The 22,849-nt window shown below is 39.5% G+C and overlaps 1 protein-coding gene across 2 annotated transcripts in view; it reads left to right on the top strand.

The window, feature by feature from the left end:
- Positions 1–22,849, top strand: part of npepps (aminopeptidase puromycin sensitive) — a 215,690-nt gene extending 192,841 nt beyond the window's left edge. The window contains exons 19-23 of one of the 2 annotated variants that reach the window (XM_048560329.2): positions 2,258–2,314; positions 5,585–5,692; positions 9,933–10,088; positions 16,736–16,783; positions 21,707–22,849. In XM_048560329.2, the coding sequence (XP_048416286.2) occupies positions 2,258–2,314; positions 5,585–5,692; positions 9,933–10,088; positions 16,736–16,783; positions 21,707–21,859 (522 nt within the window). In that variant the 3' untranslated portion in view covers positions 21,860–22,849. Of the gene's footprint in view, positions 1–2,257; positions 2,315–5,584; positions 5,693–7,225; positions 7,362–9,932; positions 10,089–16,735; positions 16,784–21,706 lie in introns of those variants that run through there. The other variant, XR_009442855.1, reaches the window with a different exon arrangement.

Raw genomic sequence — 22,849 nt, 5'->3', positions numbered from 1 at the left:
TTAGTTTGTATAAACCATCAACATATCATAGCTGAATAGTATTTTTAAAAGTATTTATGAAGAGAGGAATTTGTAAATGATTCATAGGTTTTCTCTATTGTCGAAATGCGGCATAATCTTATAACCCCAACAAGATGTTGATTTAAATCTAATCTAATCTAAATGGAGTTTGTAATTTCAAATTCAAATTTATATTTCAATAAAGTTGAACAACCTGCATTTTTAACATAGTAAAATGCCCCAAGGCACGTCCCAGGAATCTGATCAAACTAAGTTTGATCAAACATGAGATGGTAAGTCAAATGTTTAGTCAGGAGGAAGGTTTTAAGTAGAGTTTTAAAGGAGCTCGGAGGTTCAGAGAGAGAATTCCAAAGCTTAGGCCTTTGGCACCTGAAGGCACGTTAACCCGGGTTGGAGTGATTAAAACCAAGGATGTTCAAAAGTCCAGAATTAGAAGAATGAAGACAATATTAACCTAATAAATTGGAGCAGACATAGCTGGGGAGTGTGCCCGCATGAAGAGATCTAGCGGTGCAGGTGCATAGTTCTTTGAAAGTTGAGTGGTAGTGAAGAAGGAAAAAACTGCGGAGTGCTGTAGATCAGGAACAAGAACAGAAGTTGCTGGAAAAGCACAGCAGGTCTGGCAGCACCTGCAAAGAAAAAAAAATATCAGTTGACGTTTTGGGTACAGTGACGCTTCCTCAGAACTGTCACCGGACCTGAAAAGTTAACTCTGACTTTTTCTTCACAGATGCTGCCAAACCTGCTGAGCTTTTCCAGCATCTTCTGGTGGTGAAGAAGGTGTTTACGCAATATTCTGATGAGTGAAGGCATAGGAGTCAGGATTTCATGTTATAGCTGTATAGGACATTGGTGAGGCCACTTTTGAAATATTGCATACAATTCTGGTCATCCTTCCATAGGAAGGATGTGGTCAAACTTGAGACGATGCAGAAAAAATTTACAAGGATGTTGCCAGGGTCAGAGAATTTGAGCTTAGGGAAAGGCTGAATAGGTTGTGGCTTATTTCCTGGAACTTTGGAGACTGACGTATGATCTTCTTGAAGTTTAAAATTATGAGGGGCATGTATCGGGTGAATAGCCAAACTCTCTTTCCTAGGTTGGGGGAGCCCAAAACTAGAGGGCATAGGTCTAAGGTGAGTGGGAAAAATTAAAAAGAACGCAGAGGGTCATGAACGGAATGAGCTGCCAGAGGAAGTGGGGGGGACTGATAGGATTACAACATTTAAAAGGCATCTAGATGGGTATATGAGTAGGAAGGGTTTAGAGGGATTTGGGCTAAATGCTGGCAAGTGGGACTAGGTCAAAATTAGGATGTCTAGTCAATGCGGATGAGCTGGATTGAACTGAAGGTCTTTTTCTGTGCTGTATGCCTCTGTATATGGGCCTGCTGCACTCTTCAATTCGGTCGTGGCTAATGTTCTACCTCACTCCACTTTCCTATTTTCTGTCCCATTTTCCAACCCATCTGTTTTGTTGGGGAACCAAAAAAAATCAATCTTTCAGCCTGAAATGTGCTTGACGTTTGAGTGTCTACGATGATCTGTGACAAAGGATTCCAAATATACACAACTGTCAGCTTTAAATGATCAATCTCTTATGAAGCTGGAGGAGAATTTAAAAATGATGAAGGACAAGGCTGTGGAGAAATTTGAAAATAAAGTATTAAAATTCAGATTTCTCAGATCGTAAGATACCTGCAAAACATTTCATGGCATGTGGGATACATCTCAAGTTCTGCAGGATTTTAGAATCTTATAAAATAAAAGCATTCTTAAATAAGTTCTGCAGTTTTATTTAATCCACTCGACCACTTTTGCTAATCTGTTTTAATATCTGAACAAAAACTTGGGGTGGGGTGGGAAACTTGCATTTATGTAGTACCAAAACACTTTACAGCCAATGCAGTAAGGTTTAAAACATGGATATATTTTATCCTTTTGAATGTACTTTTACTGAACCAATGTAAAACTCACTAATTCTTTGTTACTTATGTTTGTATGTTTAGCTTTGCCTGAAATTTAAAGTAGTGTTTGATCTGTTACTATTGTATTCTGCAGCAAGAACTCATGAATCCCTGTTTTTCAAATATGCACCAGGGAATCCCTCTGTTATGGCTCATAATCAAGGTTCTGCATGAAATGGGAAGTTGTTATTGTCGTGTCCTTTTCAAATAAATAAGGAGAACTTATATTCGTTCAAACAGGAAATCCTCTGTTTTATGTTTTCTCCACAGGTATATTTAACAGTTCTGAAACATGGAGACTCTACTACGCTAGATACGATGTTAAAGGTAAGTGGCTGCTTCTATACCTAAAACTTTGATAACATCTTATAATTTTCTGTGTTAGCATAGTTGCATTTAATTTTTTTTTAAAATTATGACAGTCACAGTTTTCTCCAAAGCAATACAGAGCTGGAAGATCCGAATTAGGATTCACACTTTGTACTGAGCTAAATAACCTTAATCAGATCAACATTAGAAACAGCCACCAGTGCCTGAAGTGCCCAAGATGAGTACTGACGAAAGTTTGACACTGATCACCGTTCAGTGATTCTCAGTAGAAGGTGATATATTTTTAATCTCCCTGTTGAGGGCTTTAGCGATAAACTTATGGAGCCGGTGGAACTTGAACCTGGATCTTCTGGCACAGACTTAAGGATATTACTGATGCACCACAAGAGACCTGATTAGATGGATATGATTGCTAAATTCACCTGTGTTTCTAATCAGCCTATTCAGAGATGCTATCAATGCCTTTGGAGCAGATAGGACTTCAACCCCTGCCTCCCGGTCTGGGGTAGGGACATTACCACAATGACACAGGTGCCTGGGAAGGGTATGATTTTCTTTTATTGTGGAAAGACATAATTGATTAAGATCGAATTAAGTTCAGTTGTGTTGCCTTTGGCAGTTAAAGAGCTTTGTGCTCCTGTTCAGGGCTCTCAATTGGACAGGGGGTGTCAGGCACAGCCTGTAATGGAGTTGATGCTTTCCACAAAGGAGGGGAACTATCTTTGAAGTTTAAAAAGTGATTTTGTGTCCCTTTATAACTTTCAGTTGTAGTTTTTGTTTAATTTGTCTAGCTCAATCTAAAGTTTCTTCCTGCAGAATCGGGTCGTTTACAGCCATGCTGCCATTTTGATTGAGACTGCCTAACTGCTGGGAATAGATTGTACCTGAAGTGTTCAAGGACTCTTTACTTTGTCACATAAATATCAGGGCCTGGTTTGATGTAAAATTCCATTGCTGCAAAAAGCCATTTGCTAAATTGCTTTGAATATTTCAGATCAAAAGCAGTGAAATTTGGTTCTGTTTTTGACACTGCTTGTTCTTCATACTGCTCTATATAATTATAAGATGAATTAGGATTTATGTTCATAGAGTCACACAGCACAGAAGCAAACCCTCCAGCCCAATGCATCTGTGTGACTCCTAATCTGACCTAGTCCTGCATGCCAGCATTTGGCCCATATCCCTTTTAAACCCTTCCTATTCATATACCCACCCAAATGCCTCTTTAAATGTTGTGACTGTACCTACCACCACGACTTCCTTTGCCAGCTCAATTCATATGAACACTATCCTATATGTGAAACAATTACCCCTCAGGTCCTTTATAAATCTTTCCCCTCTCGCTTTAAACCTGTGCTGCCCTCTAGTTTTGGACTCCCCATCCTTGGGAAAAATACCTTGGATATCCACCCTATCTGTACCCTTCATGATTTTATAAGTATGCTATAAGATCATCCCTCGGGTATAATGAGTATTTTCAAAGATGTTTCCTTAAAATGGACTTTTCAGCCTCTGTCCTGAAAGGTATACAAGGAAGGACTTTGTAGAGATTCTCAGTGAAATAAAAGAGCTCAATTCTGATTCTTAATTGGAAATTGAAACTCAAACTGATCAAATAAGATCAAGACTAAAGTCAGGGGCCGTACCTTCCACACGTACTCATGGATGGCACTGTCCATCAGTTGCATAGTTCCACTTCATATAAATGGTTGGAAACCTGTTTTCATTTTTACAACTGTTTAATGTTTGCACACTCACTCCATGCAAAATTTCTGTAGGTTTATGAATGCCTGCAGATGTACAGGATGACAGCACCATCCACAGGATTTAATTGTTATTACACATTGCAGTTTAAATGAACGTTGACAGACACAACATGCAGAGTTAACAAAGTGTAGAGCTGGATGAACACAGCAGGCCAAGCAGCTTCATTGGAGCAAGAAAGCTGACATTTCAAGTCCACTCCCTAAAAGAAGCTTTCCTGCTCCTCTGATGTTGCTTGGCCTGTGTTCATCTCTACATTCTGTTATCTCAGATTCTCCAGTATCTGCAGTTCCTACTATCTCTCAGACACAACATGCATAAAGTTCATGGGGAAAAGGTAGTGCAAGGGGCGATCGATCAATATGTAGAGAGAAAAGTTAGAATTTTAGAAGAATCCTTCAAGAGGAAAAATGCTTTTGTTATTTTACTCTGTATTGCAAGATGTCTTTCAATGTTTAATGAGGAAGAGCTTGCATTTATAAAGTATCTGTCAAGTTCTCAGGAAGTCTATCAATCCGTCATGAGGGTTTGATGTACAGTTGCTATTTTATAGTCGAATCCTACTTGTGCGCAGTGATGGCCCACCATGTCATTGTTGATCTCAGGTTGGCCATGTCAATTGTCGGAGCTGTGAGATGGAGCCTTCAAACGTGAACGGCTCCCGCAGCAGGTCACTTGAGAATTAGCCCAGATTTCATGGTCAGGTCTGGAGTAGAGTTTGAACCCACAAGGTTCTGATTAATTTATGATGCTGCCCTGAACCAAGCCTGACATTAAATAAACTATAATGAATTTTAGAATCATGACCAACCAAAATTGTTAACACTGATGTTTAATGTGAGCTGAAAACAAATTACTGTTTCCTCAAAAAGAAGTCTCAAGCTTCCATCACTTAATATGGAGAGCTAAGTAAATTGATTTTTTTTTCTACTTGAACAGAGAAAGTTACAAGATGTGTTGGGGGTATTCAAGATGGAGTTTCAGTAAGCTAAATCCAAAAGGGCTATTTCCACTGTTCCCTGAATCAGTAACTAGAAGGCATAACAATGCTATCAGAAGAACAAAGGAAGAAGTCAAGTTTTCTAGCTCAAAAGATCATTAGTGCATAGATTGGACAATGAAAAATGGTGATAGATGCATAATTTGTAATAGCTTTCAAAGGAAAGTGGGTAAAAACATTAACAGGGAAAATTTAATAATGTGGGTGGTAAGGTTAGTGGATTGGATGGCTCTTTGAGAATTGAGACAGTTGTAGTGTGCCAAACAGCCACAACATGGGCTGTATAAGTCAGTGCTTCGATATTTTAATATCTTGGAAGGTGACTACAGAGGCTAAATTTGAAAATAAGATGGAAAATTGAAGATCTCGTGCTTGTTCTTGGTCACGTTGAAGATGACTGCATGAACAGAAGTCCTTTTGGGGAAGGGAAATTGCATAGAAAGTTATAAAATGCATATCTTCAAATGCTATTTAGGCTAATCAAACCCCCTTCCTTTTTACAGCTACATAATCAAGCAGATCTACAAGAAGAGAAGGTCCGAATTGAAAGGTTATTGGGTGCTATCTCACACCCTGACCTCATTCAGAAGGTTTTGACCTTTGCTATGTCGGTATGTTACTTCTTACTATCCATCAAATGATTGTCCAGGTTACTTCCATTGCAGTTTCCTGTTGTGCATTAAATTGCAAGTGAGTCCAAAGTGCACAACGGAAAGGTCACAGGAAGATCTTCATCTGTTCCCTACCTGCATGCATTTCCATCAAATGAAATTCAAACGCTTGAGAAGATCCTTCAGGACTTCATTGTGTAACTGGTGACAACTTCCCACAAAAACCCTCATATCTGAAAATAAATACCTTCCTTCACAATTAGTACTTCCTTCACTGGGCTGTGTTAGTCATATTTTATAACAATCTCCAGTACTTAATTTTCACTTAAAAATGAATATTTAAATTTTAATTCACATTTTATCTTTTGGCAGTTCAAGGATTGTTAGTTTTGTATCTTTAGAAATGAATTATTCTATTTGTAGTGCCTGATTCTTTTGCTGCTTTTCCTTCGTTCTCTCAATCTCTGCTGAGCTGTGATGTGGCACTGATACAAGGGGATTTACCCATCCATAAAGTTTAGTTAGTTGAACCATCTTTAATTCCTGTACTTCCTCTTTCCCATTTCCTATACATGGATCTCAAAACTGCACACTACTTTGATAGAGAACCTCAGTATTCATAAGACACGTTTCCAATCTCTATCCCACTTTTATTTGCAGAATCATTACACATGGTTCCAAAAGAACAAGTCCATGGCACCACAGATACTCTAAGACCCAGACCTCATTTGAGCCACTCATGAAACCACCTGCAGCCACGGTCATTTGTCATTTAACCGACTGTCGGATGCAAAGTCGAGTTAATCAATACCTTAACTGAGAAATGCTCGTGGTTACTTGTGAATGAAAAGAACTAAACCTGTATTAACATTAATCTTTTCACCTCTCAAATAGTGCATTCTAGCTTTCTGAGAAAAGGGCTTAGTTTATCGATGCCAGTAATGATTAGTGTAGCTGACAATTTAAACTTTTCCCCATCCTGGTCCCTATCCTGTTCCATTTAACTAAGCATGGAGAAATTCCTAACATCTGATTGGTATGTGTCTTTAAGAATTAAAACTCAGGATCAGAAATTAGTCCTATTTGCAAGTACTACCTTGATAATATACAGTTATATTGCTGATGTAATTTCACTTGAATTTTATCATAGTTAATATTATTAAGCTTGAATTCCTCCCATCAAATCTAGCATCAGGAAGTATTCTGTTCAGTTTAAACTTAACAGTTACCAGTTGTTGGTTTGCGTCGCTCTGAGCACAAACTAAGCTAGAGTGCCCCAGGGAAGGTTCATCCCTGCTGTTGTTGAGGAACATTTTCAAACTTCTTTAGAGAAGTGTGTTTGATTTCAGACACTCTCTCTTCGAGATGCTTGGGAATAGAAAATGACCCAAGTTTCCAAATCCACCAACAACTTCCCTTGTAATAACTGTCAGACCCATGTCTGTGCCATTTCCCCTGATGCACACTCTTCTAACTGGCTGGTCTGCTCAGGGGCCTAAACCACAGGTTTTCTGTCACTCTTTTTCCCTGCAGGATCTGCTCACCACCAGCTGGGAGGGCGCGACATTCTCAGCCACGGTATTCTCCATGAATGAACCACCGAGATGAGATGATCCACTAACAGGAGATGCGCTTATAGGGGGTGTGAGCAGACTACGCTTTGAAAAGAGTAAATCAAAGAAAAAATAGTGTTGTTGGAAACTTGACTGATGCAATAACCTTCAAATTTGTGTTTTACTTTCTTAGTTACATTAGTATAAACATGCTGGAAAAACATTATTGTACATGGTACATTCTGTTCTTTTCATTAAGCTGGACCTTAGTGGGATTTATAGTTTGTTTTCATTTGCAGCTGTATTATGCAAAAAAGCCCTAGAGATCTAGCCCTTGTTTGCCATATTGACATCTTAAATAGTGGGTTTTAAGTTAAGGTAGATGAGTTAACTATAGCTTCCTGCCCCTGTAAATGGTAATGGATCCTTCTGCCCTGTGCACACAGTGCACACAGTGCACAAACTAGAACAACTGATATCACTGCCCCCATTGCATGAGCTTATCTGCCTTTACTGCTACTGCTTGAAAATTTTATACTTGATTTTATGCTTATGTTTGCATGTACAGAAACTAAGTGGATATATGTGTAGATTTATATCTGTAATGTATTAAAGTCACATTTGTTTCCTATCACATTTTACCTGTCATTTTCACCATTACTTTTTGTCACTAATAGAAAGCATCATTACCTTGTAGCAATTTAATTGGCATTGTTGCTTGTACGTTTTACAAGTTTTGCATTTAGTACTTGGTTCCTCTTTGTTACAATTACTTGTAATACTTTCCCTTTTGCACCTTGCATTTGAGCCCCTATTGTACGTAAAAAGTGTACCCTCTCCAAATTTTCATGGATTTGCATCTGCTTGCATTTCCTGCCAACTTATTCCTCTATAAACTTTGAAACCCACTTCTATAGGACATTTGCCTTACCCAAGTCTACAGAGTGAGCCACTCTAAATGTAATTGCTGATGGGAAGATATAAAGTGAAATGGTTATCTTGACAATTCACATTATAAATGTAGACACAAGAGTTCAGAATGAAAAAGATGAGAGCAAAGACAGAATGCTTGACCTCTCAAAGATTAAATTGTTTCTGTACATCCTGGTTTAATTATCCAGTGCAACTGAACCCTGCTTTGTCCAAAGCCTGATTCCTTAAATGCAAGGCATTGAAGATTGACAAGATTTGAATTGGTAGTTATGGATGTGATGACTTGGAGAAGATAAAAAGCTGTAAAAATCCTTACTTTGGAATTACAAACACTGCAGACAGAAATAAGCCATTTTGCCCAAGTGATCTATTTGTCATTTATACTCCACGCAAGCCTACCCCCATGTAGCTAATTATAGCAATACAACCTGCTATTTCTTTTCACCTTATGTTTGTCTAGCTTTCCCTTAAATGCTTTTATACTATTCACCTTCACTACTTCCCACAGTCTTTCCTCTTTTTAGATCTGCAGGATTTTGAAAGCTAAGTAAAGTGTTACCTAACCACTTCAATTCTTTTGTTTTAACCTGGGTGCTATTCAGCATATAGGCAAAGCTGCTGGTTTTTTTCCTCATTGTTGTAGACAAACATTGTGAATTTCAGATACCTAAAATAATTCTAAGCAATAACAGTGAAATTTGAACTGATTTTAGATTGTAAAGCCCTGCTCCTGATTATGGGGATTTGCAAAACCTTGAATATTATCCATATTCTTTCTTCACAAAAAAATAAAATCATAGCCAAATTCAAACCCCACAGAATTGGTTTTATAAAATGTCTTGAACATGGTATACGAAAATTAAACATTTCTTGCCTTTAACCAGTGGTTTTGCCTTTGTGTTGTTCTCCTTTTAAACCAAATGCTGGTTGAGTCTGAAGGGGAACATAAGAGGGAACATGGGAGGCAACCAGCATGAAGCAATTATCATTCTTTCTTTGCTCCCCCTTTGTCATTCACCAACTCCCCAGACCACATAGAAAACAGTTTCTCGTCTACACTCAGTATGTCCTAACTTTATTCTTTATAGCTACCAGACAGATGGACAACTTTAAAGCATTTCTCCTGTGTTTCATGTTTATTTCTGATACAGAAGATTATGAAGTAAGGCTAGAAGTCATTGCACGCTGATACTTGGTGGTTAACGCACTGTGAAACCATGTGAAGGAGGTCAAGTTAATGAATCTTATTTGTATGTTGATTGGCTGACATTTGGGCAAAGCAACTATGAGGGACCAGAGTCCTCTGAGACAGGGAAGATGAGGAATATGGGAAAACCACTTGTGTTACCCACTTTCTTCACTTTTTAGTGACGCTGGTTGCTGCTGTAGTGTGTTTTGCTGCAAAGCCTGTGAATATCAGCTAAATACCATCAGCAACGATGTCCAACCACCACTGAACAAACACCACCAATTATCATCTGGATCTAGACAGGGACAAGTGGTCCACTTGAATAAGGTGACACCAGACTGCTGTGGATTATAAGGACCATACCTCAGCCAAAGTCATTTCCTTTAGTGAAGGAATGAAAAAAAAGGTGTTTAAGCCAATGAGCTATAAATATACTGTTTGGTTTTGTTTCTGCATACAGTGCTTTAGCCTTCGTGGAATTGATTCACAGCAAAGGAAGAAAAATGTTTTAAAAAATAAAAAGGTTATTTTTAGGTTAACCACAGTGCTTTTGTTGCTCTTGTAGGAAGAGGTTCGTCCCCAGGACACAGTTTTTGTACTCGGTGGCGTATCAGGTGGAAGTTTAATGGGTAGGAAAGCTGCCTGGAAATTTGTAAAAGATAACTGGGAAGAACTGTACAATCGCTATCAAGGAGGCTTTTTAATAGCACGATTAATCAAGGTAAACACAGAAAATGTTCTCGATTGCCCTAAGTCCATTATCCCTTTACTTTTTCAATTCAAGGACTCAATATTGCTTCCTTCAGGAATATCTAGCCGTTTAAACCACTTCATAATAATGAGTCAGGTACTTAATGTGGTTGAGATAGAGAACTGGCCTTGCAGAGAAAAATAACCCTAAAATGATGTCGTGCCATGTCAAAGTGCAATGTTTTGATAGTTATCATATTCCATTCCTGAACTATTAGATTTTTATATGTATGCAGCGTTATTCTACATTTTTCTGCTGCAAGTGTCCTATAAGAGGAGGGGCTGGGAAACATTGCTGGAATGTAGATTCCCAAATTGAGCTTGCTGCAGATTATCGGAATCACTGTACACTTATGTTTCCATTCATGGTATTACTGGACTGTCTGCCAAGACAGTCTTGTGTTTCTTTAACAGAGCAGGAGCAGACGGATCTGTGATCTCAACAACTAGGACTGAACGGTAGAAGCTTCAGCTTCGAGGAATCTAAGATGCCTTATAAAAATATTTCTCAAGTTCTTTGGTCATGATTTCAAGGAATGTGCTTTTTTTCTTAAACTCTCTATTAGAATAATTTAATATTACACTGCAATCGTACAGCCTCCAAGTTTATTTAAAAAAAAAACTTCTTCAAGGAATATCGGAACAGACTTGCAGACGTGTGTGTCCTCTTGCAGGCAGCATGTTTTTTTTTACTCACCATTACCTTCACTTCGAGAAGGTAATATATGTGGGGAGCAAGTCCCTTAGCAGATTACCTAACCACAAGACTTATCTTCTGTCTGAGGACTCATGGAATTAAGTTGCAATCCTTCTCTAGCTTGCACCCTATCTTAGCCTGTGCCACTGCTTCTCCAGTTGAGTTGAGTTGAATTGAATTAGGTTTTTGGTACATGTATTCACATAAGTACAATGAAAAGTTTACAGGTCACTACTTAGTGCCAGCTTAGGAACAAAGGTACCGAGGTACAGAATCTTGGTATAAAGCAAACAAAGTTTAAAAAAGTTAAACGTTACAGTTGTCCTTACTAAAAAGTAGAAAATTGAAGAAACACCGTTAACACTGATTTAGTTGAGCACTAATCTGGATTTATATAGTACCCGCAAATTGCTATCGTTCCAAATGTTTCCAAATGAAGCAGAAAATAAAGCAATGTTCTGAGCACTTAGTATAGTTTAAGGGAAGGGGGATGATGTTTGTGGGTTGACAGAGCTTATTATTGAACTGTCTGCCAAGACAGTCTTGAGTTTCTTTGACAGAGCAGGAGCAGAAGCTCCTGGGGATGATGGACATTGAAAAAGTGTTTGGATGGGTGGGGGTGTGGTGAATTCGTGGTTTGGACCAGTACTGCTGAAGGCACTGCCATTTTTGATGGAGCAAAAGTGCATGGATCAATGCAGACCAGACCCCACAGTGGTTACACTGACTGGGGAGAGAGTTACAAAAGCAACAACAGTCAGTTCCAATGAAGGTATTTTTAGGTAAAGATAAGAACTTTGAATTTAATTTAGGAACAGGAGTAGGCCATTGAGCCTGTCCCACCATTCAGCATAATGGCTGATCAAACCCAATAACCCATGTATGCCACTGATGGTCTGGGAATTTATCAACCGCTACCTTAAACATACTAAAAGACTGAACATCCTTAGCCTTCTGCAGTAGAGAATTGCAAAGGTTCACAACTCTGAGTAAAAAAGTTTCTGCTCATCTCAGACGTGAGAGGCGGCTCCCTTTTTATTATTTCCCTTGTTTCTAGACTCCCCAGCCTGGGGAAACATTCTAAGTATTCTACAAGCTTCAAAAAGATAATTTTTTTTTGAAACTCCAGAGTACAGTTCCCAGTTTGCCCAGTCTCTCATCATAGGACAGTGCTGCCACCCAGTCAACAAGTCTGATGAGCATTTATGCACTCCCTTGATGGTAATAATATCTATCTTGACATAGAGACTGAACTGCACACAGTACTGCAGGTTCAGTCTAACTAAGCTCCTACACAAATGAAGCAAGACTTAACTACTCCTGTGCTCAAATCCTCTTGCAATAAAGGCTGATATTTCATTAGCCTTTCTAAGAACTTGCTGCAGCTGCATGTTAGCCTGCACTGACTTTTTAAATAAGGACATCTGGGTCTCTTTGAATGTCTACACTTTTCAACTTCTTATTATTTAAATACTCTGCACATCTATTTCTCCTACTGAAGTACAAAACCTCAGATTTCGTACTTCTGCCATGTTTTTGTCCATTCGTTAAGCCTGTTCAAATCCTCCTGAAGCTGGTTTGTAGCTTCCTCACAACACTGTTCCCCTTAACTTTGTAACATCCCAAATTTGGAAATAATGTATTTTGGACTCCACTTCCAAATCATAAATATACATTGTGAACAGCTGGAGCCCAAGTGCTGATCCTCATGGTACTCAATTCATCACTGCATGCCAATGTGAGAATGACCCATTTATTTCTACTGTTTTCTGTCTGGCCAGTTGATGATACATGCCAGTACATGAGTTCCTATCCTATGTGCTTTAATTCTTCTATCTACCTTCCTGTGGGAGAATATTATCAAAACCATATCCCAGGAAAAGTATTTTTAAAAGAGATGTAGTGGGTAGGGAATGATGCAAATGATATTTAAAATTTATTTTCATTACGTTTTGGTGTTGGATAAACAGTCAAGCAGTATAATGCTGTGTAGAGTTGAGAGTTTTAAAATCATAGAACCCCTCCATCATGGAAACAGGCCATTTGGCTCATCAAGTCCATACAGACCCTCCAAAGAACATTCCACCCAGACTCACGCACCTGTTTCCACACTGTAGGGATTCTCTGATTCTGTCCTGAAATCTTGCATTTCCCATGGCTAACCCACTTAGCCTGCACATCTTTGAACTGTGGGAGAAAACCTGCACACATGGAGGAAATCGCACAGACATGGGGAGAATTTCCAAACCCCACACGGTCACCCAAGTGTGGAATCCAAACCCAGGTCCCTGCCACTGTGAAGCAGCAGTGCTAACCACTGAGCCCATGCCACCCCAGGAGAAATTTGATTGGGGACTTCATTTCTCCAAGGAATATACTGTGATTGGGCAGCACGTTAAAAGGAATCTAGGAGCACTCCTAAACAATTATCTGCATTTGCAAAGCAATGTTGACAAGGAAGAATATCACAAGGCACTTTGCAGGCGTGTAATTAGGAAAAAAGTGCTGAATCAAAATGAGATATTTGCAGTTGTAACCACGGGTTTTGTCAAAGTGATAGCTTTTAAGGAGATTCTGAAACAGAGAAGGAAGGAAGATTGAGTGGCAATTCTAGGGAACAGCCTAAGTCGATCAAAGGCACAGCTATCAATGGAAGCAGGTAAAAAGGCGGCGAGATATGTCGGAACCAAGAGTTCTTTGATGAACATTACAAGAAAGTGAGATGGTGCGTAATATGCTGCAGTCTGATCTGATTGTGAGATAGTCGAGCAAATAGCTGAAGGAATGAAGGTGGAAACTATACTGTCTTCCTGGATTGGAGACAGTTAAATCCTTCGCTAGTAATAAGCCTATCAAACGTAAAGGTGAGGCAATGGTTGAGAAAGGATTGTCTTGTACAGCAGCTAATCTGGTGGTGGTTGCAAGTAAATCTGATGGAGGATTACTAAACATAAAGCTAAGGTTTGCATTTGTGTCATGCCTTTCACAGCCTCAGGAAGTACCCAAAGCATTTTACAGGCAAAGAAGTATTTTTGAAATATATTTAGAGTTGTAATGCAGTAAACATAGCAGCCAGTTTGCAAGCTTGATGTGATTATTGAGATCACTGGCATTTCTTTCTCATACAACTCTTCCATACCTTCTCTTGCTGAGATGTGTTCTCAAATAATTATTTCCCTTCATATAGGTTCCTCCAGGTCAGTTTCTTCTGAGTGAGGGTTTCCCATGTATTCCTTAAGGTACATACCTTGTGTAAGACATCTTTTAATATGGAAATGCTGTTGCACATCAGCAGATATGTGGTCCTCGACAGATGTAGATCCATTTCTAGAGGCAAGAAAATCTAGATGACTGGGGATCTCCCTATTCTGCAGCCTTCATCTGTTTTCACAGCTGTCCCACAAACATCTTTTATCTGAATCGCCAATGAGGACTTATTTTGGATTGCTTTGGCCTGGTTCCTCCCCTCTGACCTTACTTTCATGACCCTGCCAGGAGTATGTACATGCATGAAGTGTCACAAGCAGTCTTAACCAGGTCATTGGTTATTGCAGATTGAAGACCGTCATCTCTTTACAAACGAACTAATCACAGGTGACCTTAAAAATGGCGTCCGTGGCATCACAAAGATGCTGCAAGGTCTGATATGTTGCACAAGGATACAGAACTGATTTCCTCTCATCTTGAACTGTAAATATTCACCAACATGCTTTTTTATGCCGTATTGCCTTTTTGGGGTACAAGGACAAGGTATCAGCATCATGCTGCCCTTATAATTTCCTACTGTATTTGCACAATATAGCTTGTAGTGTATTCATTGAAAAGGTCCCACTATCATATGTCGTTGTAGAGGTATTCCATGGTTTCAGCATTCCTTTTTGAAGTCCTCCATGTTCCAATATAGGGATGACAATGCCAAGCGTCATTTGAGTGATGGAAATGCTGATTGACATTGCTAAGGACCCATTCTGCTTATATTCTCCACACAAGTTAATTGGAATTGTGGCTGATGTATCCAGCCGTAACAGGAGTTATTGTTGTCTTTGTTGTGGGGCAACAATAATGCGGAGAACCTGAGAACAATAGTTAGTCAACAAGCCCAGGACCAACAGCTATTTCTAGTGACTTGCTGAACAGCTCCACATGAAGCCACCATAGTAGAAGATCCCTCAGGATTTAGAGGAGGCCCAGAGTTTTCAAACTTTTCCTTCAGATTAATAAGTTTCAAAACAGGTTGGCACAGTGGTTGAGCGCTGCTGCCTCACAGCACCAGCGACCCAGGTTTGATTCCAGCTTTGGGTGACTGTCTGCGTGGAGTTTGCACATTCTTCCCTTGTCTGCGTGCGCTTCCTCTGGGTGTTCCAGTTTCCTCCTGCAGTCCAAAGATGTGCAGGGTAGTTGGATTGGCTATGCTAAATTGCTCATAGTGCTCAGAGATGTTTAGGTTAGCTGGGTTAGATGTGGGAAATGGGTCTGGGTGGGATGCTCTTCAGAGAGGCAGTTGGGCCAAATGGCTGGTTTCCACACTGTAGGGATTCTGTGATTGTAGTCATGTTTACCTAAGTACAGTGAAAAGCTTTGATTGCGAGCATTACAGGCAGATCATAGTCAGCAAGGTCATAGAGATCATAGGGTTCTTCTTTGAAGTGATGCATATAGGTTACACTGCATAGGAGATGCCTGAAGCAAGATCAATATTAACAAGATCAACATTATTTGAAGTTAGAGTGTCCATTCATGAGACCAAAACCAGCGTGGAAGAAGCTGTTCTTGAACCTGTTGATGTGTGTGTTCAAGCTTCCATATCTTCCTGTCAGAAGAGGTTACAGGAAAACGTTATCAGTGTGTGGTGGGTCTTTGATGTTGGCAGCCTTTCTTCGGCAATGAGAAGTGTAAATTGAGTCCGTGGGTGGAAGATTGGCTTCTGTAATGATCTGGGCAGTGTGCACAATTTTCTGTAGTTTCTTACAGTCCTGGGCAATGCAGTTGTCGTACCAGGTCATTATACATCCGGATAGTGTGCTTTCTTTGGTGTATCTGTAGAAGTTGATGAGGGTCATGCCAAATTTCCTAAGCTGCCGAAGGAAGAAGCAGCATTGTTATGCCACCTTGACTGCCGCACCTGTCTGTGAAGTCCAGGACAGGTGGTCAGTTATCGTCACTCCTTTGACGCTGTCAATTCTCTCAACCTCTGCTCTGTTGATGTAGATGGGGGTGTGTTCTCCTTTCTTTCTGAAGTCAGAGAGGTTATTATCATTGTACCATGACACCATGCCCTCTATCTCCTTCCTGTATTCTGACTCGTTATTTGATATCCGTCTACTATGGTCGTGCTGTCAGCAAACATGTAGATGGCATTCGTTCGGAATTTGGCAACACAGTCAGTGTACAGACACTACAGTAGGGGTCTGAGAACATATCCTTGCAGGGTTCAGGTGTTGACAGTTATCGTGTAGGAGGTGCAATTTGTCTTCACCCAAATGTGATAATCTGTTTTGATGATCTTCATTGAGGATTTAAAGCAGGCTTGGAAGCTCCCCTCCTCTCCTTGAGATTGCAACATGGGATCTTGTCAGTGTGAAAGTGCAGTATTGCATTAGAGTATAGCTTAGATGTTGTGTTCAAGTCTTTGAAGTAGTAATTGAAGCCACAGCCTTCTGACTCTCGAGCTGAGCACGCTGCTGACTCAGCCATGGCTAACACTACCCTATCTTCAGACTACCGAGAAAAATTCCACTTAGTTATTCTGATAGTAGTAAGGTTGTACCATTTTTTATAAAATGAAGATTAGATATTTTGTCTTAGCTCCAGAATATAAGACACCAGGATCAGTTTCTCAACTAAATTCTGATTCCTTTTTCTTCAGTAGAAAGATATTTTGTAATCCACTTAGTAACTGATCTTTTACCTCCCAAATTTAGCTAACAGTCGAAGGTTTTGCTGGTGACAAGATGGCTGCTGACATAAAGGTAAAAATAAATTCTCAATTATTTGAGTGTAATATATTTTCAGTTTTTCGGGCTTAACTATAAATGTTCCACAATTTCCATCCCAAGTCATGGTGATTAATATTCACCAGTTTTGTGTCAGTTCCATCAGTCTCAAATGTTGAATTTTTGATGGGGGACAAGGAATGAAATGGAAAAGTTAGTTGTGTACAAATACGATAACAGTTTGCTATCTTCATATCTGTTTTGCTACTGAGTTTGACTACAGGTGTGCCATCACTCCTAGATGCCTCCTGTTCATTTCAAAGCAAAACCAGACCATTGCTAAATTATCAGACCCTGGCAATTTACAGAATGTTCATACCTGCCAGTATCTCTCGAAAGTACATTGTAATACATTGGTGAATCGTGGATGGACCCCTAAGCAATAGATTTGAAATCCCCAAAGTGGGGGTGGGGGACCCCTTCGAACTACATCAGTTCTATAATGCGTGAACTCTGAGACCATACCTGTAGTTGCCAACGAGTGTCCAGGAAGCTGTATTGATGTTTGTAGGCAATATGCAGGAACGTTTCATTGTTTTTCTGGGATCCTAGACTGTGTGGCAAGAGTGTGCATATCTGCCATATGTAAACCATGTTTTTTAAAAAAAAGCAACTGACCTGAAGAGGGATATAGAAATGACTTTGGAGAAGGACCTGCATAGTTGAGGGGGCACTGCTTCCATCTGTTAACTTCAGGTGGTGGTGAAGGATTAATTGGGTGAATAGGATCTGGCATAGCAGACTGATCAAATTATAACAATGCTTTTGCTGCTCATTGGTAAGTGAAGCATTAAAACGTGCAGATACTGTTCGGTCATCTCAGCCTTGTGCAACTTGTTATCTAATTTCACGTACTGAGAGTTCTAACCAATCATAAAAGGATGCTTAGAACTGTAGCAATCTCATTATCTTATAATGGAATTAATTGTCTAAACTGAAGGGGAATTACTGAGACTGTAAAATGATTAATGATTCCATCAATTGCTTATTGATTTTTTTTGTTTTGCAGAGTTTCCCAGAGGCAGTTTGCATGAGATGTTTCTCTTTCTGCCATAAACTCTGTTGAAAAACAAAACTACTTTGTGTAAAATCCACCTTTAAAAATGACTCAGTACTGAACGGAATTGTATAAATTTCTGAGCAGAACGTGCAAAACATTCCATTAGTATGTGAGGCCGACCAGACTGCAGAAAGCTGTTATTATTTAACCTTTGTATTAACTCATTTATTATACTCCATTTCATGTTTTTCATTGTTAGTATACACGTTTTTTTTAACTGGTAGCTAATACTCTTGATCCAGCAGGTTTCATTAAGCTACTTGTGGTGAGATATTTTGCCTTTTTTTCTTAATTGTCTCCTTTCCAAATCTTCTGAACAATTCTGGATACAAATAACATTTTCCAGATTCTGCTGGTATCACTATTCATAATCACAATAGTTACAGCCATTCGACTGTTGTCTTTTGGGCTCTTTAAAGGAACAATTCACCAGTGCCATTCTCTGCCTTCTCCCCAAGTCTTGCTGTTGTACCTAAAGTGTTTCCAATTGCATTGTTAACATATGGACATGAATACTGCAGATTAAGTGACAATGATAAATTCATCATGGTATATATTATTTCCACAAATGAATTTTAAATCTCGCTTTAAATGTGTTTAAATGGTTATGAAGAGAACCTGATCACTACTACTCCCAAACCAAAGAATAAAAGTGCAGAAATAGGATATTCCTCAACATGTGATATTTTTCAGGTTGCAACACGGAAAAACTAGGACTTTCTTTTAAGCAAGGATAAGATTGGTGGAGCCGCTACGTATCATAAATATGCACTAAAATTTACTACCTGCAACATAATTTTTGAAAATCGTACATAACATGTCCTAAGGATTTGAAATCCCTCAGTTAGAGTAACTTATTAACAATAACCAGAGTATACCAGCTTTTTTTGGAAATCCACATTTTTATTTTTCTCTATGCAAGCAGTGTCCTCAATTTGATTTGGCAATGTTGAGTTCCTTATCTCTGTCTTGCTGCTAAGAGAGCAAAGTTGAGTAGAGGATAGGTCAATACTCCTTTCCAGTACCATCTTAGAAAGGAAAGAAAAAAATTTAAAAATCAAGTGAAGACTGAATCCACTTCTGTCTCACATTTGGCAATTGCAAAGACTCAACAATTTCTACTGTCTGCGAAACATTCAGAAACGAGAAGACTTCCAGACCCATCCTCTTGGGAGGGTTTAGGTTCTCCATTTACATCACCTATTAACTTTTATCTCAACTAAAAATAACTGTGTGAGGCTTAACAGTTCTGAGCCACGATGGGATAGCTTTTCCCAGTACAATTAGATTGTTTGACTACTATACATACAATTTAACCAAGGAGGATCAGGCACTTTGACTGGTGCTCACCAGACTTTTCCATCCCAATATTTGTCGCTTTAAATCCCTCATATCAACAATACTGTCTGAGGGATCTTGCAGTGCACTCATTGCTACATTTGCTGGCACAGACAAGGAGACATTAAATAGATTATTCTTCCTGTTTTAGCCAGACCTTAAGTATGTGTATTTTTAAAAAAATTTTCTTATTCCTTTTCCCCTCTCCAAGAAGAAGCAGCGGTATGTTTCCCCAGACCCTTTTTAAATTTATTTAGAAACAGCCCACAGAAAATTCTTAGGGGTTAACCAAAGTAAAATTTACCATCAAATCCCTACCGTTCGGAAAAGGCCCAACGGCCCAACAAGTCTACACCGACCCTCTGAGCAGCCCACAAAGACCCTTTCCCCCATAACCTACTTAATCTACACATCCCTGAACACAGACAATTTACCGTGATCACTCCACCTAGCCTTCACACATTTGGACTGTGGGAGGAAACCGAAGCACCCAGAGGAAACCCACACACAAACGAGCAGAATGTACAAACTCCACACACTGTTACCCAAGCATGGAATCAAACCTGGGTCCCTGGTGCTGTGAGGCAGCAGTGCTAACCACTGAGCCACCGTGCCGCACTCATCAGTACGTTCAAAACACAGAGGAATGGTTCAAGCCACATTGTTAAACATGCATCCAAGAAAGAAAGAAGAGAAAACCAAACATAATAAAATCATGAGGGGTATGGATAGGGTGAACAGACAAGATCTTTTTCCCAGGGTACGGAGTCCAAAACTAGAGGGCATAAGTTTAAGGTGAGAGGGAAAAGATTTAAAAGGGACCTGAGGGATAACTGTTCCACACATGGGGTGCTGTCTGTATGGAGTGAGCTGCCAAAGGAAGTGGTGGAAGTTGGTACAATTACAACATTTAAAAAGTATCTCAATGTATACATGAATGGGAAGGGTTTAGAAGGATATGGGTCAAATGCTGGCAAATGGGACTAAATTAATTTCAGATATCTGGTTGGCATGGACAGGTTGGACTGAAGGGTCTGTTTCCATGCTGTATATCTGATTTTTACATCAGAATTAGTTTGTGATTTAGAGTCCGCTAAGTCTGTGTTGAGCTGAGTGTCTTTCAGTTGACTGTACACAACAACCTTTTGTAGGAGAGATAATGGGAAGAGTCTAGGCCCGAAACGTCAGCTTTTGTGCTTCTGAGATGCTGTTTGGCCTGCTGTGTTCATCCAGCTTTACACTTTATAACCTTTTGTAGGAGTTCAGTGCAGTTGACTTGCTGATCAAAGTGTTTTATTTGTAAACTTGAAATCGGTTCACTTTGCAGGTGAAACACTGGTTTATTTTCAGGGATCAAACTTTTGAGCAGAGGCAGGCATTTAGCTAAGCTTGAGGCTGCTTACCTTTCAGGTGTTACAGACAAACCTGTCAAGTTCAAGGCGAATGAAAGAAACCAGCAGTTTCAGTCATGCCATTTAAAAGTGTTGGAAAACTTAGCACATCAGGACTGAAGAAGAGTTGCATCAAACTTGCAATGTTAACTGTTGTTTCTGTGTCCACACCAGATGTCAGACCTGCTGAGTTTCTCACTTTTGCTTTGTTCTAAATTTCCAGCATCCAAAGTGTATTGCTTTAACGTCAGTCAGTGCATCAAGTTCAGTCATTCAGCTAACAAGTTGGATTTTTACATCCTCTGGTCAAAAGCTTTTGCTTTTTCTTTGCAGCAGATAACTGTGGAATGATTTGCATTACATCCAGTATTTGATTGTTACCTTTGTTCAGAGCTGGCTAAGGTAGACGTTTTGACTACTTGTCATTCATGTTTACTTGACTGAAATGTTAATACATGTAAGAAGTGTCACATTTTAAGAGCAGATGGGTTTGCTTTCGTCCTGTTAATTGCTAGATGTTTCTGGAAGCAGTCAACTTCCTCATTCCATTGTTCAATAGCAATCATTTTAAAATCTGACTAGAGTCCATCAAAAGAAAACTAGATAATATAGTTTCTTTTAAAAACAAATTACAATGTAGTAGATATAATGGGAACTGCAGATGCTAGAGAATCAGCGATAGCGAAGTGTGGAGCTGGATGAACACAGCAGGCCAGGCAGCATCTTAAGAGCACAAAAGTTGACGTTTCAGGCCTAGACCCTTCATCTGATGAAGGGGGTCTAGGTGCAGAACGTCAGATTTGTGCTCCTAAGATACTGCTTGGCCTGCTGTGTTCATCCAGCTCCACACTTTGTTATCTTACAGTGTAGCAACTCTCTATTCCTGTTCTCTGGAAACTATGGTGCCACAACACACATTGCAATTGAAAACTGATGGTAAATTTGAAGCTTTTTCAAATATTTGCGCATAGGTCCTCTAAGATAAAAGCTACACTGTCCCCATTTTGTGAGCCACTGTGTTAGTCTGAGTACTGATTTAATTTTTCACCAGTGGAAAATCATCTATGTGCAAGTTGACATATCATCATCTCCTTGTCTCTTGAATTTCAGAGCTTTTTTGAGACTCATCCAGCCCCTGCTGCAGAGCGAACCATCCAACAGTCATGTGAGAACGTCCTGCTGAACGGAGCCTGGCTAAAGCGTGATGCAGAAGCCATCCAGCAATTTTTAATGCAGCGTAAAGGGGCACACCCCACAGTGTGATCAAAAGACCCCCTGAGCCAGCATCACCCCACTGCCTTGCCGTGGGGAGGGGAGTTTGAAAGTATATTTCACAGCCAGAACCTGTCACCTATTAACGTTGGTTGAAAATGAATGTAGTTAATACCTCATTTTGAAAACAGAACAGAAAGCTACTGGCACCTGATACGAAATGTGTTGTTTGGAGTGACTTGTGTGTGGAGACAGTGACATGGCATCGTGCAGTCTTAATATAATGTTGGATTGGTGACAACTTAGAACACTGAAGCAAGCCTGCTGGTTATATTGTGGTAATGTAATTCCTTCTCTCCTCTCTGGCCAAGGCAAGTTAATTCTTATTTAATTATTTCTAGGCCTCAGTTTAACCGTTGATGTCCTTCATAAAGAGGAAGAAACATCTCAGTAACAGCCACATTGAATAAAAATAGGAGATCTAAAAAAAAAGAGTATTAGAGCTTTCATTTAAAAAAAGGGTTAGGGACCTTTGAGAATAGGATGCATGAATTTTTGGTGTGTATACCCGGGGCCATTTTCACTGTTAAATTGCAATTTAGCACAGAAATAAATTGTTTTAAAGAAAAGATATAACTTTAATACTTGAGAAAACAGAGTTAAAGCCCCTTAATCTGGGAACACCACTAGAGAATAGCAACAAAAGTCAGTCCCGATTCCTGTGCTTACATATATCCATATTTGAAGGCCTTAAAACTGGTTCGAACTGGCATGTAACTGGGGGTGGGGGCTATTGGGAAAAGACAGTGTAAATGGTAGAGTTAACCTGAGAGTGAATGCGCCAAGATGTACTAACCCTGCAAAATAAAGCATTCAGAGGAATGGGCTGTACCTCATTTTAACATAAATCCAATATTTAGTGTGGCTTCAGTTCACTTGGAGAAGGTCATCGAACTAATTGTCAAACTGCTTCCCTGAAATACTCGTTGTGCTTTTTGTTTTAAAATACAGTTGGTGTTAATAAAAAAAAATTGTCAGTGA

The sequence above is a fragment of the Stegostoma tigrinum genome, chromosome 31 (assembly GCF_030684315.1).
Source record: "Stegostoma tigrinum isolate sSteTig4 chromosome 31, sSteTig4.hap1, whole genome shotgun sequence".
NCBI classification, from domain to species: domain Eukaryota; kingdom Metazoa; phylum Chordata; class Chondrichthyes; order Orectolobiformes; family Stegostomatidae; genus Stegostoma; species Stegostoma tigrinum.
Note: the sequence above shows the minus strand (reverse complement) of the source record. Positions and strands in the feature narration are given on the sequence as shown.